This window comes from Antechinus flavipes, chromosome 4 (assembly GCF_016432865.1).
Source record: "Antechinus flavipes isolate AdamAnt ecotype Samford, QLD, Australia chromosome 4, AdamAnt_v2, whole genome shotgun sequence".
In the NCBI taxonomy this organism is placed as follows: Eukaryota; Metazoa; Chordata; class Mammalia; order Dasyuromorphia; family Dasyuridae; genus Antechinus; species Antechinus flavipes.
In genome coordinates, this window is record NC_067401.1 from 382634019 (window position 1) to 382657680 (window position 23662).

The 23662-nt window shown below is 42.0% G+C and overlaps 1 protein-coding gene across 2 annotated transcripts in view; it reads right to left on the reverse strand.

Annotated features, from left to right (window-relative positions):
- Positions 1 to 4118: 4118 nt before the first annotated feature.
- Positions 4119 to 23662, reverse strand: part of MFSD4A (major facilitator superfamily domain containing 4A) — a 66661-nt gene continuing 47117 nt past the window's right edge. The window contains exons 5-10 of one of the 2 annotated variants that reach the window (XM_051998528.1): positions 21727 to 21842; positions 20555 to 20728; positions 15012 to 15159; positions 9676 to 9746; positions 7771 to 7891; positions 4119 to 6117 (exon numbers count right to left, since the gene is read on the reverse strand). In XM_051998528.1, the coding sequence (XP_051854488.1) occupies positions 6062 to 6117; positions 7771 to 7891; positions 9676 to 9746; positions 15012 to 15159; positions 20555 to 20728; positions 21727 to 21842 (686 nt within the window). In that variant the 3' untranslated portion in view covers positions 4119 to 6061. Of the gene's footprint in view, positions 6118 to 7770; positions 7892 to 9675; positions 9747 to 14319; positions 14586 to 15011; positions 15160 to 20554; positions 20729 to 21726; positions 21843 to 23662 lie in introns of those variants that run through there. The other variant, XM_051998529.1, reaches the window with a different exon arrangement.

Consider the following 23662-nt stretch of genomic DNA (forward strand, 5'->3'; position numbering starts at 1 on the left):
CTTGAATTCTAAATCCAGCCCTTTTTTTCTCCTTGCCTCCAAATGGATCCTTAGCAGGAAACCATGATTTATGGAAGGATGATAAAGACATCTAGACTAATGGCATATAATAAAGACACCAAGGCTAATGGCAACCTTTAGGAAAACACTATCAAGATGAATTTGGCTAGGAAAATCCTTCCTTCTGGAATATTTCTGGCATCTCTTCACTAGATGTTCGGGCTGAGCTTGCCTTTAATTCTTTTCTCTCCTTCCTAAATAGCATCATTTTCTGAAGTATATCTATCTGACCTTGCTTAAAAAAAAAAAAAAAGACCTTTGATTTCACTAAAGACTAAAGATCACTTATTGAATAGAAATCATATTCCTAAATCTAGCATTCAAGGCCTTTTATAGTCTGACTCCAAAATACCTTTTCAACTTTATTTATTCCTCTCACCTTACATTCCACTCAAATTAGACCACTTGACTTTTCACAGCCTCATCCCCACTCCTTCCACTCGAGGCAGTGTTCCATGCTGAAAATGATTTTCTTTCATGTCACTACTATTAAAATATATTCCTTAAAAATCCCTTCAAAGTACCATTTTCACCATTCTTCCTTAATCCCCTCAGATGTTTAATCTCTCCTTTCAGTTATCTCATACTACACTAGATCTTTTCTATAAATTCATTATACTATAACTTGTAACCTTTCTACAAAATTGGAAATTCATTGAGGAATTTCTATGTTTCAGTTCATCTTTTAAACGCCAGCACAGTGTCTTGCATCTAATTGGTACCTTAGAAATGTCATTTGGGTCTTTACTTTAGATGTTTGATGTGAATTGGATATTTTCACATTTTAAAGTAGCCTCAAGAGGAGGGTAGTGATCAGTATCACAAAATATTTATAGCAGTAATTAGAAAAGCAAGTAATGAGTTGAATAGTTTATTGAATATATGAAATCTCTATTCCATACTTTTTCTAATTAAAATTTGAATGAGTTTTTTTGGTATCAGTTAAGATTTTTTATGGCAGTCCCTATAGGCAGTCATAGATGTGATTTTCCAATTGAGAAAACATCTCTTCTTTGTACTCACTGAAATGAGAGATTTGGTTTGGAGCAGTCAGTGTGTGAAGTTATTAACCTTATACAGAACTGGATGATCCATTTTGATCATGCAATTATTTCAAAGATGGTTATTTTAATGGCATGATTCTTAAAGGAAGCAAAAGAACAGAATGTAGTCAATATTGCCTTGGGGTAATTTAAAATCTTATATTTGTGTAGCACTTTAGTGTTTACAAAATTTTTTTTTTAACAAGCCAATTCAATAAATGTTAGTCCAGCTTGTCCCTGCAGCATCTCATCAGCTGCAGCAAACATCAGTAGTTTAAAATATTCATATAGGACTAAACTAAATGTGTGATTATTCCTAGAAATTATAACATTAAGACAGTGAAGATGATGGTAAATCACTTTACTTATATCTAGTGGTTGAAGGGAGACCAAATAAAGTGCCATTGAAAGGATAAGAAACTACTGGCAATTCCTTGTCATTAAACTGAAATGGAGTGAATTTTTCTTTGTACTAATGGGTCTTAAGAGGACTTGACTTCATCTAGCCCAATGGGGTCAAACTTAAATAGAAACAAGACACCCATAAATTACCTAAGGATCCTTGAAGGCTACATATTGACTTAGTTGCTAAAAAATTGTATTTATATATTTTTATATCTTTTGTTAAATATTTTTAATCACATTTTATTTTGGTTCAGGCCACATTTAAGAGTGCCTACTGTAGGCCACATGAAGTATATATGACACTTCTGATCTAGCCCATTCTTCTTATTTTATAGATGGGGTAAATAGGCTTTACAGAGGAGTTAATGGGAAGGCCGGATTAGAACCCCAGTTCCTTGATTCCCAGCCCAGTGCTTTTTCTGCCATTTAGAGGAAAATAGAACTAGATGGCTCCTTAGACATGATGCAGTTCAACCTCTTCATTTTACAGATCCAGAAAACTAGAGTCTTCTGTGTTCTTTTAGTGACCTCATCAACCACTGTGGGTTCAGTTATCGTCTGTATGCATAGTTTCCAAATCTATACGTCCATCTCCATCTCTCACCTGTGATCTCTGTTCTAGCCTTATCAGCTGCCTACTAGACATTCTACCTGTATGAAGCACAGGCACTTCAATTTGGAGTGTCTAAAACAAAACTTGTTTAACCACCTCCTCCCCCCAACTAAAAAAAATGTCCTCACTCTTCAAAATATGGCAATTTCTGTCATGAGCAACACTACCCTTCTAGTTACCAAGGTAACATTGACAGCTTTTAATAAGAACTTTTTGGTTGATTTGCAGTCTTAGAGGCTTTTTCAACTCTTCCCCTCCCTTCCATAACATCTCTCATATCTGTCACCTTCCCTACTACATTCACACAGCTACTATTTACTACTGTAGTTGTGTGTCAGTGCCCCATTTCCCCCTCTCCTGTCTGTCCTCCATACAGATGCCAAATTAAAAGCTCCAGGTCTGACTGTATCACTCCCTTCCTTTGGAAGTTGAATGACTTTTTCTTTTAGGATAAAAGACAAAATTTTATGTCTGGTTTGAAATCTTTCACAATCTGGTTCCAACCTATCTTTCCAGATTGACTGCATATTACTTCCCCTTACACAACCAAACCGGCTGACTTGTTACCCCCTGTACGTGGTAGTCTAGCAACCACTTCCATGCCATTGCAGAGGCTGCTCCTTTGTTCTTTAGCATCCATAGCTTCTTCAAAGTTCAGCTCAGGTCCCATCTCCTACAGGAAGCTTTTCCAGACCCATCCACCTCCAACTCTGATGGGAAGTGCTCTAAATTACTGTGCATATATTTATCACATACATATATATATATAGTTTTTCCCCTACTAGAATATAAATTCTTTGAGCGCAGACTCTTTTCTCTTTTGTATTTCTGGGGTCTGGCACATAAATGAACTACTTACTAAGTTCTTCTTAAATTGAATTGAAAATGATTTGCTCAAAGTCATTAAGACAGTTAAGTGTCAAAAGCAGGATTTAAATCACAGTCTTATCATTCTCTAATTCCAGGACTCTAGGATTCCTCAAATGCTTCTAGTATACCATGTTAGTGGAGTAGCAGAGGAATTACCAAGAAGGTCATTATAGCCCTTCAAATAGCTTGATGATTCTACATATTCCTAGAATTTACCACTATCAGGCAAGATGGTGCAATGGGTAGATCTAGATCATCAGGCTTAGAATCAGGAAGAGGGTTCAAATCCAGTTTCGAAACTCTGTTGTATGACCCTAGGCAAAGCTTTTGGCTTGTCTCAGCCTCAGTTGTTTTATCTGTAATTGAGGGATAACAATGGCACCAATCCTAGGGTTGTTGGGTGAATCAGATGAGATAATGTATAAACTGTTTTACAAACTTTAAAGTGCTATGTAGTGTTAGCTTTGAGTATATGATATTGATCATCAGGAGTTACTGTGAGCACATCTGCTTACCACATCTCATCTCCAATTCGATGCCTCCAGAATATCCAGGAAGGAGCAGGGGAGTGTCTACAGGATGCAGTGACTCCCTAGCAGTTATATTTTAAATACTAGAAGGAAGAAGGAAAACAGAAACCAGGAACACTGCTAGGAGTTCTCCACTAACTTTCTGAAGGAACCCCTTTAATCCCTTAAGAAAATGAATGTCAAGCTACTCACTCAAAAGAATTTTTCCTGCCTCCAAAACCCACCATCTGACTTCATAGAATGTGAGAGTCCTATCCTGTGGCAATAAGAAAGTCAGCCTTTGTTTGGGAGCTTATGAAAGGATTAAGACACACTCTGTGCCATGGGATGACACACCCAAGACTCAAACTATTTGAATAGCCTTCTCCTCCCCTCCTTCCCCCCAATTTAAGGACATCCTTAGCTGTTTAAAGAGAGACAGACAATCCAGATTTAAATCCCACCTCTTTCACTTTCTAGCTGTGTGACTCCAGTCAAGTTCAACTTCATCTTTCTGGCTGTTAGCCTCCTTATCTGCAAAATTAGGAAGCTGAACTGAATGCCTTCAAGTCCCTTTCTGCTATAAATCTGTAAAAGTATAGATTACAAGCTTCCCAGTTTGGTCAAGTGCCGTTTTTATTTTGCTTCTGATTCCTCCCTTGAAGCACAGCATAAAAACACACTACAGTTTAATTGAATGGAGAAAGTCCAGCTGTTTTCTGTTGATCAAGGGCAGCTTTTCACTACAATTAGATTGTACAATTAAGTTATATGGGAGCCTACGACTTATTGTATGGACAGTTTTTTTTTTTTTTTTTAAAGTATGGATGTCCTTAACTGCCCTCTGAGGTAAGAGGTATATGCTATACCCAAGCAATCATTTTTCAGAAAGTTAGTTCTGTGTTTTTAGCTTATTTCCTGCATACGAGTAGTAGTCAAGTAGAATACGTGTTCTTTGGTTTGGCCAATCTGTAATAGTTGTGTCACAGACAAAACTATGGAATGTCCCATTTCAGTGTCTTTGTTTAGGCTGTCTCACATGTTTGAAATGTTTTCTCCTCCCTCACTTCTTTCTCTTGAAACCTCCAGTTTCCTTCAAGAATTAGCTCAAGGGCTATCTCCTAAGTGAGAGGTTTTCCCCCTATCCTTGCCAATTAGTAGTACTGTCCTTTCCCTCCCCAAATTACCTTATATTTACTTATCTACATTTTTTTCCCTCTCAGCAGAATGTAAACTCCTTGAAAGCAGATACTGTTTTAATTTTTAAAATTTTGTGTAGTTATTGCTTAGCATAATGCCTGGGTATGTAGTAGGCCCTTTAAAAATGCTTGTTGACTTGAGTGAACCTGGTTAGGAATGATGGTTGAATGATAATCACTATAGTTTTAATAAAGTTTGTATGTAGATGTACCTATATGTACATATAAACATATGTTTAAATATACATGTAATATGTATGTTATACATACAGATATACAAACATATATAAACAGATGTAAATGTATTGATACACACCCACATACCTGTTGATGCATCCATAAAATGCAAATAAATTAATATAAAGTCACTGGTATTCATTTCTTTAAAAAAATAAAGAGGTATACCTCTCTCATTGTTATTGGTACTCTACATGCAGTCTTCATAATTTGTCTTTGTAGTCACTACTTTTAGTATAGTACACAGCTTTTAAAAGTGCCAGGAAGTCCCAGTGTTTCCCTTTGCTTCAGTGTGCCATTATTCCTTCTTGATAGTGAAGAGACAGATTTTTCTAAGCAGAAGAGGTAAAAGCACTAAACCTAACAGTTTTAAAAAAATCCATACTGCTATTTCTGCTGATTCTGTAGATATTTCAACCACACTTACCCACACATCCACACAGAGTAAAGGAAAACAGAATACATAATATTTTCCCACTCTTCTGTTTTCCTAGATTAATCATACATTGTCCATGTCCTAGAACCATTAAGATTCAACTTTCCTTCCAAAATTTTACAATGAAATGAATCACTGAATTTTAGGGGATCATCAAAATCAAGAATCCCCTACATTTGGGATTAATTCCAAGTCAAGCGTAGTAGTTCTTCTTGGGATGTAGAGTTCACTAGGAAATAACCCAAGGCTCATCCAGGTTAATTTAAAATATCACATTTATCTAAATTTGTCAGATTTCACTGAACATTGTCTTTTAAGTTTGGCCCTACTTCTTTCTTTCAGACTGTATCCAAGATTGACTGCCAAAACTCTAAGGGTTCAGTTCAGGAGGCCTCAGAGTTGTAAGTGTAGGTGTATCCCTTTTCTCCCCATCTGGACACCATAGGCAATGAACCAGGAAATCGGGCAAGGAAGGGGAATGGAAATAGCTAAATAAGCTCTTGTTGATTTGCCCCAAGAGAAGCCACTGTCCTAGAGTTGATCTAAATTATTTCTTTTTGAACCCTCCCTTGTAGAGAGGAGCAAGTTTAAACAGTTTAGATCTCTCCAGTGTTATCAGGTAAGGCTGGGGGGGGGTCTGTGTTGTGCTTCTGGGAGAGGGATCTCCTTTTGTCTTCTTCACCTGATTTTTACTGCTGGTAGACTTCAGGGCTTTCTGTCCCTGGTGGTTTGTCCAAGGTCAAGACTACAAAGGGAAAAAACAGATCATTTTACACAGTCAGATTTCTAGTCAGTAGATAATTTAGTGAGCAATTTGGGGGGAATTCTCTCAGTAATTTTTTTGCTTTTCTTCCCTATCAAGGCTCATTTTTTTTTTTTTTGAAAGTTCAGGTTTATTTTATTTTCAGTTCCAAATTCTCTCCCTTCTTCCATTGAGAAGACAAGAATAGTAGAACTCCTTATAAGTATGTGTAGTTGTGCAAAACAAATTTCTGCATTATTCATGTCTACCTCTCCACCCCTCCCCCCAAAAAAAAAAGAAAAAGAAAGAAATAGAAGGAAATATTCTTCAGTTTGCACTCAAGTCCATTAATTTTCTATCCTTCTTGGAGTTGTGGTTAGTCATAGTGTTGATTAGAGTTACTAAGTCTTCCACAGTTGATTTTTTTTTTTTTTTTTTTTTTGCACTGTTGTTGTTACTGTGTAAATTGTACTGATTCTATTCACTTTGCATTAGGGTATACAGATCCTCCCAGCTTTTTCTGAAATGATCCCCTTTATCATTTCAAAATGCACAATAACATTCCATCATAATCATCATACTATAACTTATCCTGCCATTCCCTAGTGGATGGGGAACCCCTCAGTTTCCATTTTTTTTGCTACCACAAAAAGAACTGCTGTAAATATTTTTTGCACATATAGACTCTTTCCTTCTTTGATCTCCCTAGGATATAGACCTCGTTGTGATACTGCTTTCCAGAATAGTTCACCAGAACACCAGTTCACAGTTCCACCATTATTAGTATACATGTTTTTCCACAGATGTCACCTAGTTGAATCCCACCTGGTACCTCCCTCATTTTGCAGATGAGGAAACAAATGAAACTCAGTGCCAGGATCACATAGCTAACGAGGCAGGATTCAAATCCAGGTCTTTCTGATTCACCCACAATGCTTTGCACAAGGTACCCGATTTGTAAATGTTTGATGGATTGAACTGAATTATAGAAAGAAGGAATTTTGTGTCATCTCCCAAGAACAGGCTACAACTCTCCACCTTGAGGTTGGCGTGGAAGGGGGGACGTTTTGAGAACTCTGTCAAAGATCATGTGAGGGTACAGAGTTGAAAAAATTAGCTCTGGGGACTCCCCCTGCCTGGGGACCCAGAGATGGAGGCTATTCTTGAGAGGCTCTCCTGCCCTGAAGGAGCTTTTCTCTAAAACTTGGCATAGAAGATTTCTTTATGAAAACAAGATCTGGATAAGAGTCAAGTCCCTGCCGGCACAGAGACAGCCAAGTAGGCCCCTGGGCTGAATTCCAACCAACAGAGGTGGGAACCAGCTTTTGGTACCCTGGGCAGGCTGTGGACAGCTTCTTGGCCAGTCATTTCTCTATCAGGGTGGGGTTCCTGGAGCTAAATTCACAATCAATGGTCCCCCCCCCAACTTTTTTTTTTTTTTAGCTAAGAAAGCATGCATTAACCTAACCTGGCCTTGCTTACCCTGAACACCGACAATTGCATGGTAAGTCAGGAAAAGGGGAAAGGAAGCAGCAGAAAAATAAACACTTCCTTGCATTTTGCTTGGAACAGGGCACTAGCTATGGTGTGCTAAGAGCCCTGCTGCCCTCCTGTTCTGCTTTCCTCCTCTTGTAGAAAAATAGATCCTTCCCTTACCTGATGAGGGCCTGGAGTATATCCTGTGGAAAAACAGGAGCATGATGTAGAAGGTAAAAGCCAGGCAGCCAAAGATCACGCCACAGACCAGGAAGCTGTATTTGCCCAGCACTTGGATAATCTGCCAATGGGAAAACACACAGACACAAGAGCCATTTAAACATAGCCCTGAAGCTGCGTGGGAAGAAACAGCTTTCTTGAGCCTTTGATGAAATTTTCAGTCAAGTTCGGGCTCATTACCAGAAGCAGTAGGGGCTGGCAGAGAACATTGCCCTGCTTTTAGAGGTAAGTAAGTTTTAGAGGTAAGCCCAGAGAAGACAAAAGTCCTGATATAGCTGGTCCAGGGGACCTCCTGATGTACCTTCTCCCTGTTAGCCTGGGTCCTGACTCATTGCGTGAGAACTATTCCCATCAGGCAATTAAAAAATCACATTGACCACATCACTTCCTGGTGTGCAGAGAGTTTTCTCATAACCCATAGGATACATGATACTTCTTACTCCCCATTTGAGTCATGTCTGTTCTCTGTGGCCCTGTTTAGGGTTTTTGTTTTTTTTGTAGAACTATTGAGGGGTTTATAATTTCCTTCTCCAGCTCATTTTGCAGATGAGGAAACTGAGGCAGACAGAGTTGAGTGATTTGTCCAGGGCCATGCAGCTAGTTACTATCTGAAGTTGGACTTGAACTCAGGTCCTCCTGATTCCAGAGCTGGTGCTTAACCCATTCAATTATGTAGTTGCCCTCTAGGTTGTAGATGGGAAAACTGGGGCTGAGACTTGCTCGGGAGGGGGGATGGAGGGGATTACTGAGCTCATAAGTGTTTGGAGCAGGATTTGAATGTGGCTCTTTCTGACTCCAGGTCCACTGCTCTCTGTATCACACCACTTAATTACCTTGAATTTTTCTTGTCTAGTTAAATGTTGGATCCACTCATATTCTACTCTAAGGTTTATGTGAAGCAGGGTTTATTCTATACAGTCCAAGTCTTATTCTTCATTCTTTTTATTTTTTGGATGGAGTCTCAGGTTCACTGATTTGCCCTCAGGTCCTGACTAGGAAACATCAGCTCCCAGACTTGTGACTCCAGGGTCCTGTTCTCTTTTCCTTGGTCCAAACTGCATGTTCAGTAAGTGATGCGCCGGCCATACCCCACTGCACTACCCGCCACCCCTCACTCGAACCACATTGTGTTTGGCATGTCTGAGAGCTGCCCCCCAGACTGGTCCGGGAAAGAGGAGGGGAGGTCCCCTCACCCTCATCCTTGATTGACAGGTAAGTGGGGTTAGAGTTCATTTGAAAGGAACTGGAGTCAGCTGTTGATTGATATCTGAACAGGAGCTGAATCAGGAAGCCTGTGTCCCTCTGGAGAGGGGCCTAAGAGCTTGGCAAGGAGTGATTTAAAGAACTGCAGAGGGCGGTTTTAACAGTGGGGGAGAAAGCATTCCACGCTGCCGGGTCTTGCCTGTGGTTTTCCTTTCACTTAGGTCTCCTGCCATACGAGGTTCAACCCCCACAACTGCCTTTGCACAGATAGGTGGGCACTGGGGCTGGAGGTGCATTGGGAAATTGTGGGGAGGTGACTGGCTGCGGACAGACAGATAGATTTGACCGACCTGAGTGTGGGACCCTGAGCACTGGAGATCAAAGGGGCACTTACCTCAAAGTTTGTTTGGAAATTAAATGAGATAATCTATGTAAAACATATCGCAAACCTTAAAACACGATATAAATGCTAACTGATATGATAGATGAAGTTGAGACCCTCACCCCCTCCAAAAAATAATAACATCCAGCAACTAAGTGAAAGAGTCAGGATTGGAAACCTGGGCCCCTCTACCCACACCCCTTCCTGAGGTTCATTGCCCAGACACCCTCTCTCCTCATTCCTTGCCCCCAATCACATACCGAGCCAATGAGCAGCTGAAGTGTCATCTCACCGATTCCTGCCCCCGTTACCAGCATCGTGGTTGCGCAGCCTGGCACGGGAAGGAAGAAGAAAAAAAGCATTTGGTAATTGTTAGATTGCTTGATGTACACATCACTGGACATTAGGTTCTGCCATGTTCGCTGCAAACCTTCTCAATCTGTGGCTTGTGAATCCATATAGGGTCTCATTGTTGAATGTGGGGTTGCAAGATTATGAGGATTATCAGTAAGTGTTTGATTTGTGTACCTATTTATGTACCTATGGACTCGGAGCTACAAATGGAGAAAGTTTAAGAAGCCCAATGAGCGAGGGCTACAGAAGAGGGCTTTCTCTGAGGTTGCCCTGGTGTGGGCTACAGAGCCTGCCCCCCTCACATCCCACCCCACTATCCAGACAGGGGAAGGAGACACAAGGCAAAACCGCCATGCTAGGAGTTCCAAGCACCTCTGCTTTGGCTGGGGGTGAGGGTCTCAGCTTCTTCATCCATCAGTTAGCATTTATATTGTGTTTTAAGGTTTGCGACATGTTTTACATAGATTATCTCATTTAATTTCCAAACAAACTGAGGGAGGTGCCCATTTGCTCTCCAGTGCTCAGAGTCCCATACTCAGGTGGGTCATCGAGTCCATCTGTCTGTCCAGCGTGCTTAGATGAAGCAGCTGGACTGAAAACAGAACCTTATTTCTTCTTCACCTTTCCACACTCTTAGCGCCCTGGCTAGCTTCTGACTGCCCTTCTACCCACTGCCTGAGCATCTAGCAGGGATGTTCTCATTCCCCTTTCCTATTGCCCCATGACAGGGAGAGGTGGGAGGGGCTCTCTCTGCGCAAGGGAAGCACCTGCATCTGTCTTCTAGCCCTGCACCATCTGAGCCTCCTGGGAGCGGCATGTAGGAGTAAGTCAGTGGTCAGCGTAGGATGAGATAGGGATCTCAGGATCCCTGTTCCCTTGACCATACTTTTATATTGTGTTCTTCATGTTATTCCCAACTCAAAACATGGCTTATAAAAGTGTCCAGATGCCTTAACTTGACTTCAAGGCTCTCCACAATCTGGTAACATTTATCTTTTTAAATATCATGTCTCAATTCACTTCTCAATTGTTAAATATATTCTAAGCAAGGTACTATTTGCTGGATGTTGGAGAAAACATCTGAAAATAAAGAAGCTACGTGGGGAAGTAAATGGAGTGCCAGACCTCGAGTCAAGAACAATGTGACCTCAGATACTTTCTAGCTGTGTGACCCTGAGCAGGAGTCACTATGTGTGAGTAATTTAACTTTTAGGGATTTCGACTTCTTCATCTATCATATTAATTAGCATTTATGTAGTGTTTTAAAGTTGTTTTTTCTTTGCTATGGCTATTGGGGCAAGTGCCCAGGGTCACACAGCTAGCAAGTGTTAAGTGTCTGAGGTCACATTTGAACTCAGGTCCTCCTGACTTCAGGGCTGGTGCTCTACCCACTGCACCATCTAGCTGCTCCTGTTTTAAAGTTTTCAAGGTGTTTTTGCATAATTTAACATATATCCCTTAAACTCAGTTTTCTCATTTGTAAAATGGACATAATAATAACACCTGCCTCTTAGAGTTCTTGTGAGGATCAAATGAGATAGATAATAATTGTAAATCATGTAACACAGTTCCAGGCACATGGTAAGTGTTATATAAGTGTTAATTATTATTATTAGCTAATAAGAGGGATAACAGGTATGGGCACAAGTGTGATGCAAGTTACTATTGTTATTTCTTAGGCCCCACATGTGATGAAAACATCAGTGCAGGGAGCACAGGGTGTAGAAGCAGATCAACAATTATTTTGTTAGCAGGTCTCCTGGCGCACTGAGAAGCTAATTAATTGATGTCGTTCAGTTGTTTCACTCGTACTTGGCTCTTGGTGACGCCATTTGAGGTTTTCTTGGCAGAAACACCGGACCAATCTGCCATTTCCTTCTCCAGCTCATTTTACAGATGAGGAAACTGAGGCTTTATTTATTGTTGCATTTCCTCTGATACTTAACAACTAATGGGTTTAGGATGAAGCTGAATTCTTGTTTCCCTTGCCTGGAATGGCCTTTCTCTTACTCTGTCTGACTTCCCCACTGTTCAAGGCCCCTCTCAGGTCCCTCTTCTACTCTAGCTGCTGTCTCTCCCTTCTTAGAGTTCCCATTGGCCTTCTAATCTACACCTTTCATTTGAGACATAGACTCTATTTGCCTGTCACTTACATCGCCTCGCAGTTCTAAATACATACATTTCAAGTATGTTGGCTGTAATTTGATATAATAGATAGTGTTGGACTTGGAATCAGAAAGATTTGGGTTCAAATCCTGCTTCAGACATTTTGAGGTTCATTAAAAAGGATGAGATGACTTTCAGTGCTGACTCTGCCACTCATTGTCTCTGTCACTTCATAATCTCTCTGGTCTCAGCTTCTTCATCTGTGAAATGTGAGGGTTGGGCACTTCCCAGTCACAATATGATAACAATTCTACAGCAATCTCTCCTCCCACCAGGAGCAAGCAGGAAAAATTGAAGAACATCATAAAGTTTTGATCTGGCATTCCCCAATTGATGAATGGTCAAAGGATTTGAACGATTTTCAGACAAAGAAATTAAAGCCATTTCTAGTCACATGAAAAATGCTTTAAATCACTATTGATCAGAGAAATGAAAATTAAAATAACTCTGAGATACCCCTTTCCACTTCTCAGATTAGCTAAGAGGACAGGAAAAGTTAATGACAAATGTTGGAGGGAATATGGAAAAACTGGGACACTGATGCATTGTTGTTGGAGTTGTGAACTGATCCAACCATTCTGGAGAGCCTTTGAAACTATGCCCAAAGGGCTATCAAACTGGAGAAGATCCAGCAGTGTCTCTACTGAACCTGAATCCCAAAGAGATCATTGAAAAAGGGAAAGGGACCCACATGTGTGAAAATGTTTGTGGCGGCTCTTTTTGTAATGACAAGGAACCGGAACCTGAGTGGATGCCCATCAATTGGAGAATGGCTGAATAAATTATGGTATATTAATGTTATGGAATACTGTTGTTCTAAAAGAAATTACCAGGAGGATAATTTCAGAGAGGCCTGGAGACACTTATATGAACTGATGTTGAGTGAAGTGAGCAGAACCAAGAGAACATCATACACAGCAACAAGATTATGTGATAATCAACTGTGATGGACTTGGCTCTATTCAACAATGAGGTGATTCAAGCCAATTCCAAAAGACCTGGAGAGAGCCATCTGCATCCAGAAAGAGAACTACGGGGACTGAATGTGACTCATAAAATAGTATTTTTACCATTTTAATTGTGGTAGTGGTTTGTTTGCTTTTCTTTTCTTTCTCATGGTTTTCTACTTTTGATCTGATTATTCTTGTGCAGCCTGATGGATATGGAAATATGTTTAGAAGAATTGCACATGTTTAACTCTACTGGATTGTTTGTTCTTTTGATAAAGTGGAGGGGTGGGAAGGAGAAAAATTGGAACACAAGGTTTTTCAAGGGTGAATGCTGAAAACTATCTTTGCATGTATTTGGAAAAATAAAATACTATCAGAAAAATAAATCAGAGCCTGGGGGCAACATGTTATTGCTGTAAGTGCATAGAGGACCAGCTCTTCAGTCAGGAGGACGTGAGCTCAAATTTGGCCTCAGATGACCTACTAGCTGTGTAACTCTGGCTAGGCACGTCACTTAATACCCATTTTTTTTTTTTTTTAAGTTGGAATGGATCTGAGTGTCAATCTAGTTTGATCTCATTTTACACAGGAGTAAATTGAGGTTCCCAAAGAGGACTGATTTACTCAAAGTCACAAAGGACATAAGGGGCAGTGTTGAGATTTGAATCTCTAGGGAAGCTGTGTGGTATAAAGAAAAGATTGCAAGCTCTAGGGATCAAATCCTGCTTCTGCTACTTAACACTTGTGTGACCTTGGACAAGTCCTTTAATCTCCTTTAGGTTTCATTTGCTACCATCATAAAATGAGAGAGTTGGTTTGTGGCTTCTGATAACATATGGCCATGTATTTCCAATTTCTGTTTCCAGGGGCCATACTACCTAGTCAAAACTCAAGGGCACTCGGGTCTTGTAGAGGAAAGTATGAGCTAAAATTGTGTTTTAGGATCATCTTTGGATTTCAGTGATCTAGATTTTCTTCCTTCATTATTATACCTGATTGCTGCTGACTGTCCAGGCCCGCTCTCTCCTAGCTAGCCTGTAGTTCCCTCTAACCCTCTTCCTGCCAAAGAAATTCCCAATCTTTTTTACTGCCTCAGCAACTCTGCAGCGTGTCTCCAATTATCTCAAAGGGTACTATGAAACTTTCAACACACGATTAATCCTAACTGACTTGTAAAAATAAATTGTAGCCATTTTGTGGGGGAGCAGCAAAGGAGATGTTGGAATCCCATCAAAGAAACAATGAGAAGATGTCATAGCCCCCAAACACTTAGAACTTACAATTCTACTCTGAGAGTAAAGATGTCCTCTGGAGAAGCCGATCCCTTTCTGGGGGACGGGGTGTTTAAAGATGGGAGAGTAAGGACATTCTAGTTGTGGGCCACAGCATAAAGTAAGGTAGAGACAAAAAAGAAGGGAGTTTGGTATACACCTGTGACATTCACTTATTTGTTCATTAACTCAGCAAACACTTATTAAGCGCCTACTATGTACAATCAGCAATAAGGGGACCCAGCTGCTTGGAGTGACGAGTGTGTGTTGGGGAGAAATAAGGCTGGGTCACGGGGGTCCTCGAGGCGTTCAGGCTTGATGTATTCATTAACAGCGAGGAAACAGTGGATTAAAGCAGCGGATGTCTTAGAAATACTTAGCTGGGCTCCACAGTGCCCGTGGGTGCAGCTCCTTGGTTAGTTTTTCGCCCTTTGTTTTCAGAGGGGACCGAAGATTTCACAAGGTTTGTAAACTGGATTTGAGTGAGCCCCGGCCCTGTCTCAACAAACTTTCTGAGAAGTTATAGTGATGGAAACGGAGGCTCGGGGGAAAACCGATTGCCCGCGCTTTTGGGGCAGAAGCGTGCGAGGCAGAACGTCTCCAAGTGCTTTTTCTACAGAAGGAAGCTTCTCTGGATTGGTTGGAAGGGGATAAAGGCCCGAAGGCCAATGAGCAGGGGGGTCACTCAGGAGTGGGGGCCGGACCAGGATCTTGCGGGGAGAATGAGAAGTGGATTTTAGGGAGGGACCAGCTTTAGGGGGAGACAGAAGAGTCGGGGCCTTTCCTAGCCGGGGGAGAGCAGAGGGGCGGATCGGGAGACAGAAGGGGGTCCCGCAGGACACTGAGGGGGCTCACCCTTGTACTGCAGGATGTCCTCGGTGTACGCCAGCATGCTGGGGAAGGTGCTGCTGAGGAACAGGCCCAGGCAGGCGGTGCCCACGAACAAGAAGATCACGCTGTAGTAGAAGAAGAGGAGGACCAGGAACGTGCTCACCACGCCCACCTGGGGAAAGGAGATGGAGAGGGAAGACAGGGCCGGGGCAGAGAAGCGGGAACTCCCCCCCTCCCCCCTTCCCCACCCCCAGCGAGCCTCTGGGCAGTCCGGCACACTCCCGCCAGCTTCCTGGGTCTGGGAGGGCGTCTCCCGGAATACCCCGAGGCTCCCATCTCCCCGCCAATTCTCACGCACCCTGGAGGCGGGGAGGAGCTGTGTGCGGCCGCTCCGCCACCTTGTGGACGTGCCCTGGAAACGCATCCCTTCGGCCCGAGCGCCCTAGGAGAGAGCACTCCCTCATGGCCTAGAGACCACGCACAGGCCCGTGCGTCCTAGCAGGAGGCCGGAGGCCAGAGCAGGCCCTTCGCAGACCAGCCCCCTCCTTTCTCGGTGGGGAGTCCTGTCCCACGGGGAGTGACTAGCGGAGAGCCTGCCGGAGTCTGCAGAGCCCTTTCCAGACCGGCGCCACGCCCCGGGAGCCGAGCGCCATCCCCGTTTTACAGAGGAGGACACGGAGGCAGGCTCGGCTCTGTCTGGGGGAGCGCCTGAGACCAGATGTGACCTCGGGAAGCCGAATCCCTCCGCTCCCAGACCCGGTGGTTTCTCCCAGCTCCCCGCCTCGCGGAGGGGAGAGGGTCACAGACAGGGTCTGAGCCGGCAAAGCCGGCTCCCGCCATCGCACCAGATGCCTGCCTAATGGCAGCCCCGCTGGTGATTCCTCAGCCTCCTGCCTGGGCCGGCCAAGCCATCCCGAGGGAAGTCCAAGCTTTCTCAGGGAAAAAAGCGCGCCTCCGAAACTTCTTCCAACGTTATACGGCCAGTGGGCGGAGGGGGCTGATGGGAAGTTCTTCCTTAGAGGAGGAGGAAAAGGGTACTTCCAGAAAAGTCCCTGAGCAGAGAAGAGGAAAGATCTAGCAGCAGGGGGAAAGTTCTCCGTGCAAGCTGAGAGCAAGGGCTGCGGCGGAGAGAGGGCCGGGACAGGGGAGGGGGCCGGGACAGGGGAGGGGGCTGAGACAGGGGAGGGGGCTGGGATAGGGGAGGGGGCTGCAGCAGAGAGGAGCTGGGACAGGAGCTTGGAGATCTTCCAGCTAAGGGTTCCAGCTCTATCAGCCAATTTCCTGTTAGTCTGGGAATTCTTGAGGGAGACCAGAGGATCAAAATGTGGAGCTGGGAGGCATTTTGGAGGCCACTGGCCCCTCACTTTACAAATGAGGAAAATGAGTCAGACAGAGGTTAAGTGACTTTCCTAAGATCACACAGCTAGTAAGTGTCTGAGATGGGATTTGAACTCTAGTTTTGCTGTCTTTTGCAGTAGAGCACAGTGGGACCACAGGGGCTCAGCTGTCACACTGAATCTTTCTTTTTTTCCTTCTTTCCTTCCTCCTTGTATCCCAACTCACTGCTCTCCTCTCTGGCTTCACGCTGCCCTCTCTGCCTGCAATGCCCTTGCCATCTGACTCCACCTGGAGAAATTCTATTCATCCTTCAAGGTCAAGCTCCTCTTGAAGCTGTCCCTAATGTCCTCCTTCCGACTTCCAGGAGTACTGGGGTTTATTAAGTAGGGCTATGGCACGGCCACTTTAAGAAAATCATTTTGGCAGCTGGGGGGAGGATGGAGGTGAGGCAGGGAAGCTACTAGAGCAATCCGGGTGTCAGGCAATGAGAGCCTCTGAGGGAGATGGTTTTGGGGTAGATTGAAGGGGATCGAGAAACACAAGAAATAGTGGGAAGTTAGAGAGGGCAAGATCTGACAATCGAGCGAATACATGAAGTGACTAAAATGGTTGAGGATAACCCCGAGGTTTTGAGCTTGGTAACTGGGAGGATGCTGGGACCCCTGAGCAGGGGGAAAGTTGGGAAGAGGACGAGGCTTCTGTAGGAAGAAGATAATGGATTCCGTTTTGGATACATTGAGATGGAGATCAGGTCTTCCAGCAGCTCAAGAGGGCCAAAATACAGTTAGAGATGCAGGACTGAAGATCAGGAGAGAGAGAGTAGGGCTGGGAGATTTGATCTGAGAATCTTTTGCTTAGAAATAACCATTGAAATCATGAGAGATGATAAATCACAAATTGAAGGTGTAAAAGAGGGCCCAAGATCAGGACTTGGAGGACACATGCTGAGCAGATTTGGCCTGGATGAAGATTCAGCAAAGGAGGCTGAAAGGGCTGGGAGAAGCAAGGTGGATAAATAGCTCTGCAGATATATCAACAGCTTTAGGACTAGTGATTGCTCATTGTTAGGTGTTTAAAGCCCTTTAAAACCTGGTTCTAGCCTATCTTTCCAGGCTTCTTCCTTTTAAAAAAAATTAATTTAATTAATTTTTGTTACATTTTAAATTCCAAGCTATTCCTCCCAGATACATATTATGTGTTTTTCTGCCTATCTATCTGTGTGTGTATATATATATATATACACACATATATATGTATATATATATTTAATATATGTATATATAATTAAAGTATGTTCATCTTCTATAATAGAAGTATGTTTATCAGTGCTTTTTCTATAGGTGTATAGCATCTTCTTTCATCTCCTTTGTACTTGATTTGAATATTTAGAATATTTAGAATAATTTAATTATTCACAGTTATTCTTTGAACAATATTGCTGTCACTGTACACAGTGTTCTCTGGTTTTGCTCATTTTAGTCTTCATTACTTCATGCAAGTATTTCTCATGTTTTTCTAAAAACCAACCATTTCATTATTTCTTAGTATACAGTACAGATTTATTCTATCACAATCACAGACTACTTGTTTAGCCATTTCAGGTATCCCCAAAATTTCCAGTTCTTTGTCACCACTAAAAGAGCTGCTATAAACATTTTAGAACATATAAGTTCTTTTCCATTTTTCTCTGATCACCTTCACAAACAGATCTAATAGTGTTATTGCTGAATCAGAGTATACACAGTTTTATGAGTCTTTGGGCATAATTCCAGATTGATTTCCAAAATGGTTGAATCAGTTTACAATAACAACAACAGTATATTAGCCTCCCACTTTTCCCATAATCCTCACAACATTTGTCGTTTTCCTCTTTTATCATTTTAGCCAATCTGATAAACAAGAGTACATCTCAAAATTGTTTTAATCTGCATTTCTCTAATCAATTATTATTTAGAGTATTTTTTTTTTAATCTAACTATAATAAGCTTGGATTTCTTCATTGAAAAGTTGCCTGTGGGGGCAGCTAGGTGGTGCAGTGGATAGAAGCCCTGAAGTCAGGAAAATCTGTTCAAATCTGGTCTCAGACACTTAACACTTCCTAGCTGTGTGACCCTGGGCAAGTCACTTACCCCTAATTGTCTCAGAAAAAAAAAAAATTGCTTGTTCACATCCTTTGACTTTTTAGCCATTGGGGAATGACTCCTATTCTTATAAATTTGACAGAGTTTTCTATGTATTTGAGATATGAGACCTTTATTCAAAAAAAGTCTATTTTGCCCTCATTTTTTGCTTTCCTTCTAATCTTTGCTATATTGTTTTTTATTTGTATAATCCATGCTTATTTTACATTACTCCCTTCCATACCATCTTCTCTCTAGCCAAAAGGGTCTTCTTACTCTTCTATATATATTACATTCCAGCTCCCATGCTGGCCACCACCGTGGCAGTGTACATATTCCTCATCTCCTTTGGGAATCCCTTGATTCTTTCAAGGCCCAGCTCAGGTGTTACTCCCTATATGAGATCTTTTCTGATTCCCTTACCCCACCCATCCCACTCATCTCACACCCCCTTCCCCATATTAGGCCCTCTTGCTTCCACAAATAACCTTGTATTTATTTTACATTATTTTGTATTTACTTACAGGTATATATAATTTCCCTGTTGAAACATAAGCAAGAGGGACATTTGTTTCTGTCTTTGTATCCTTAGCATCTAATCTTGTGACTGGAATTAACTAAATACTTGTTGATTGATTCAATTTTTTTTTTTTTTGTTAAAAATATTTTTTCTCTTTAATACTGTGAACTTTGTGATGGAGAGTCAATCTTAACAGGAGAGAGTAACATGCATAAACCTCCCCAGATCTTTTGGGTGGGGTGAGTATGAGCCAAGAGGGTGAAAAAATCCCTTAAAAACTACTAAGGCATCTTGTGGCACAAGTCACACTATTTAAACAAAAAAAATTCGGAATGATCAATCTTTGTGTTTATGTTTCCTTTCTTTAATCAAGGCACTCCTCTGTCTATTAGCTCCTTTCCCCTTCCATAGTCATATGAAATGCACATGTAGCAGACTGGGGAGCAGGATGAGTGATAGTTCAGGGGAAGGACAGACATCATTTCTATGTAGAAATGAGGAGATAAGTGGAGGGTCAGAATGGAGAGTTAATTATCCAATCAGTGGCAAAGGGAGCAGTGGACCCAGGTTACCTGGATCCTAGCCTAAGCCTAGGTCCTTTACATTTTTCAGAGTCTGTCTGTTTATTCTGGAAGAGGAGAGACAGAGACAGAGAGAGGGGAGGTGGGGGAGGGGGGCGAGACAGAGACAGAGATGGAGAAAGAGAGAGATGGAGAGAAAGAGACACATACAGTGAAACTGAGAAAGATGGAGGGAGAAAGAGACTGAGAGACAGAGATAAAGACAGAGAGAAAGAGAGAGAGAGGCGGGGGGAGGGAGATAAAGACAGAGAGAAAGGGGGAGAGAGAGACAGAGAGAGAGAGACAGAAACAGAGAGAGACAGAGAGACATAAAGACAGACAGAGACACACAGACAGAGACAGAGAGAGAGAGACAGAGATAGAGAGATAGAGACAGAGATGGAGAGAGATAGAGAACAACCTGTAATGTGGATTTTTGTGAGTTTCACATGTGACACTCAAATGTGTGAGAAGAGGGGATGCATCCCCTTCCTTTCCTGGCAGGATATGAGCATTGGGTTCATAAAGCTGTAAACTGTCCTATGCAAGCCGGTGTGAATTCCATCCCTGTTTTGCACACATACTTCTCATGGAGTCATAGCTCACGGGATTTAGAGCTGAAAGAGAGCCTTAAAGCCCCGCAATTTTTACTGAGACCCACTGAGAGGCGAGAGATCTGCCCATTCAATCAATAGGTAACAGGACTATTTCAAACTGAGGTCTTGACTTCAGATCCAGTGTTGTTCAGGGAGCTTTGGAGCTGGGAGAGAGTTTATTGCAATGATGTAATTTTAGGAATTGAGGAAAGAGAAATGAAAGGACTTTCCTTGGTTCTCATCGCTGCCACCTTTTTCTTTACTTTTCTCTTCTCCACTCCAGCGTTCACTATCTACCCCCACAGTCTATTCCGACATTGCTGAAGAATTACAAATGTGTGTGCATGCGGTGGGGTTTTGGGGGGTTGGGGAGGGAAGGAGGGAAGAGGCCATTACCTGCCCTCTGATTTGAATTACAGTATTGTGAACGTACCAAGTTGATGAAGACCATGGTGGCTGGGCTCATTCGGGAAGAGATGGGGATGGAGATGAGCCGGCCTAAGGTGACAAAGCCCCAGAAGATGCTGGGAAGGTAGCCGGCCACCTTATGTCCTATGAAGAGTGGATCATCTACCGCATAGGTGTACACAAAGGCAGAATATTCACCCTGTGGAGAAAGCAGTGCGAACCGAGTGAGACAGCTATCTTGTGTGACTGACTCCCCATGCCAGGAGCCTCACGTTTCCTCATCTGTAAAATAGGAAGCATCTACCTGATGATCAGGATCAAATAAGTCATCTTTGTAAATCACTCTGTAAACTTTAAAGCATTTAAGTGTGAGCTGTCATTGGGAAAGAACCGTGATTTCATTGGTGTAGGAGCCTGCTGGGGAAACAGCTCCCTCTACTTATGGGTCTGAGTGAAAGGGAGGATGGTGATACCATTAATAGTAACAAAAAAAATTTGAAAAATGGCAAGATTGATTTTTTTGGGGGGGGTGAGATAACAGCAATTTATAATCTTTGAGAATTTCCTGGAAGGCCAAAGGTTTAAATTATCTTGCCCAGAGTCACATAAAGAGTATGTGGCAGAGCAGAACCTGAATCCAGATCTTTCTGGCCCCATGGGTGGCTCTCTACTGTACCACATTGTTTATTATCATCCTCACAGACACCCCTATCATCCTCCTCCTCCCCAATTCTCAGTCATCATCATTATCCTCCCCAATTCTCATTCATTGTCGTCATCTCATCCCTCATACTCAGTTGTCCTCCTCCTCCTTCTTCACACCATCATCCTCCCCAATACTTAATCATCATCACCTTCATCATCATTCCCAATACTCAGGCTACTAGATTCTTCAAGGGTTTCTCCCCAAGCCTGGAAATTCTAACCTATTCTGCCATGTTCCCAGAATCTTCCTTATGCTCTATCTCTCTCTGTTCACATTTAGTGACATCATATTGGAAAATGGCTGTCTTTTTTCTAGCCATCTTCTCGCCTGTGGCCTATTACTTGACATAAAGCTCTCTGGGAGCCAAAAGAGAGAGAGCACCTAGAGTACATTTATCCTTGAAGATCTTGATATGGTGTCCTCCCCTCAGTGACTAATTCTTGATTTCTGATTTTGGCTGCCCAGACCCTGTCCCTTCTGAGCCTGCTCACCATGATTCCATCAGTCATGAATAGCACCAGGGCTGCCGTGATGTGAATGGCAAAGAAGGAGCAAGGAACACCTCGAAAACTCTTCTTTTGACAACAGAGAAACCGGGTTCCGTGCCCTGGAGGAATGAAATACAGAGAGATATGTAGGAGGGATGTGAGGTCTAAGCGCTTCTGGTCCTTCTTTCTTTTAAAAAAAAAATAATTTAAGTTTTTTTTATTTTCAAAACATATATATGGATAATTTTTTAACATTGACCCTCACAAAACCTTGTGTTCCAAATTTTCCCTCCTTTCCCCCACCCCTTCCCCTAGATGGTAAGTAATCTAATATATGTTAAACATGTTAAAATTTATATTAAATCCAATATATGCATACATATTTGTGTTGCACATTTATACTGTGTGCTGCACAAGAAAAATCAGATCAAAGGGGGGAAAATGAGAAAGAAAACAAAATGTAAGCAAAACAATAATAAAAAGGGTGAGAATGCTATGTTGTGATCCACATTCAGTTCCCACAGTCCTCTCTCTGAATATATATGGCTCTCTTGATTACAAGACCATTGAAACTGGCATCAATTATCTCATTGTTGGAAAGAGCCACATCCATCAGAATGGATCATCTTAAATCTTTTTTTTTAATTGAAGCTTTTTAGTTAAAAACATATGCCTGGGTAATTTTTCAACATTGACTCTTGAAAACTTTTTATTCCAAATTTTTCCCTCCTTCCCCCCACTTTCTCCCCTACATGGCAGGTAGTTCAATACATGTTAAATATGTTGAAATATCTGTTAAATCCAATATATGCATACATAGTTATACAGTTATCTTGCTGCACAAGAAAAATCGGATCTAGAAAGAAAAAAAAAAAAAACCTGAGAAGGAAAACAAAATACAAGTAAACATCAACAGAAAAGCAAGAAAATGCTATGTTGTGTTCCACCCTCAGCTTCCACAAGCCTCTCTCTGGGTGTAGATGGCTCTCTTCATTACTGAACAATTGGAACTGGTTTGAATCAACTCATTCTTGAAGAGCCATGTCCATCAGAACTGATCATTGTATAGTATTGTTGTACCCATACATAATGATCTCCTAGTTCTGCTCATTTTACTTTGCATCAGTTCACTGAAATGTCTCCAGGCCTCTCTGAAATCTTCCTGAATAATAATATTCCATCACATTCATATACCATAATTTATTCAGCCATTCTCCAATTGATGGGCATCTATTCAGGTTCCAGTTTTTTGCCACTACAAAGAGGGCTGCCATAAACATTTTTGCACATGTGGGTCCTTTTCCCTTTTAAAAATCTCTTTGGGGAGAGTTAATTCAGATCAAAGATGGACAGAAGCAGCTACACCCAGAGAAAGAACACTGGGAAATGAATGTAAACTGCTTGCATTTTTGTTTTTCTTCCCGGGTTATTTCTACCTTCTGAATTCAATTCTCCCTGTGCAACAAGAAAACTGTTTGGTTCTGCACACATATATTGTATCTAGGATATACTATTCAACATGTAAAGGACTGCTTGCCATCTAGGGGAGGGGGTGGAGGGAGGGAGGGGAAAAATCGGAACAGAAGTGAATGCAAGGGATAATGCTGTAAAAAAAAAATTACCCTGGCATGGGTTCTATCAATAAAAAGTTATTTAAAAAAAAAATCTCTTTGGGATATAAGCCCAGTAGTAACATGGCTGGATCAAAGGGTATGCACAGTTTGATAGCCCTTTGGACATAGTTCCAAATTGCTCTCCTGAATGGTTCATAGTCCCACCAACAATGTATCAGTGTCCCACTTTTCTAATATCCCCTCCAACATTATCTTTTCTTGTCATTTTAGCCAATCTGACAGGTGTGTAGTGATATCTCAGAGTTGTCTTAATTTGCATTTTTCTGATCAATAGTGATTTGGAGCACCTTTTCATGTGGCTAGAA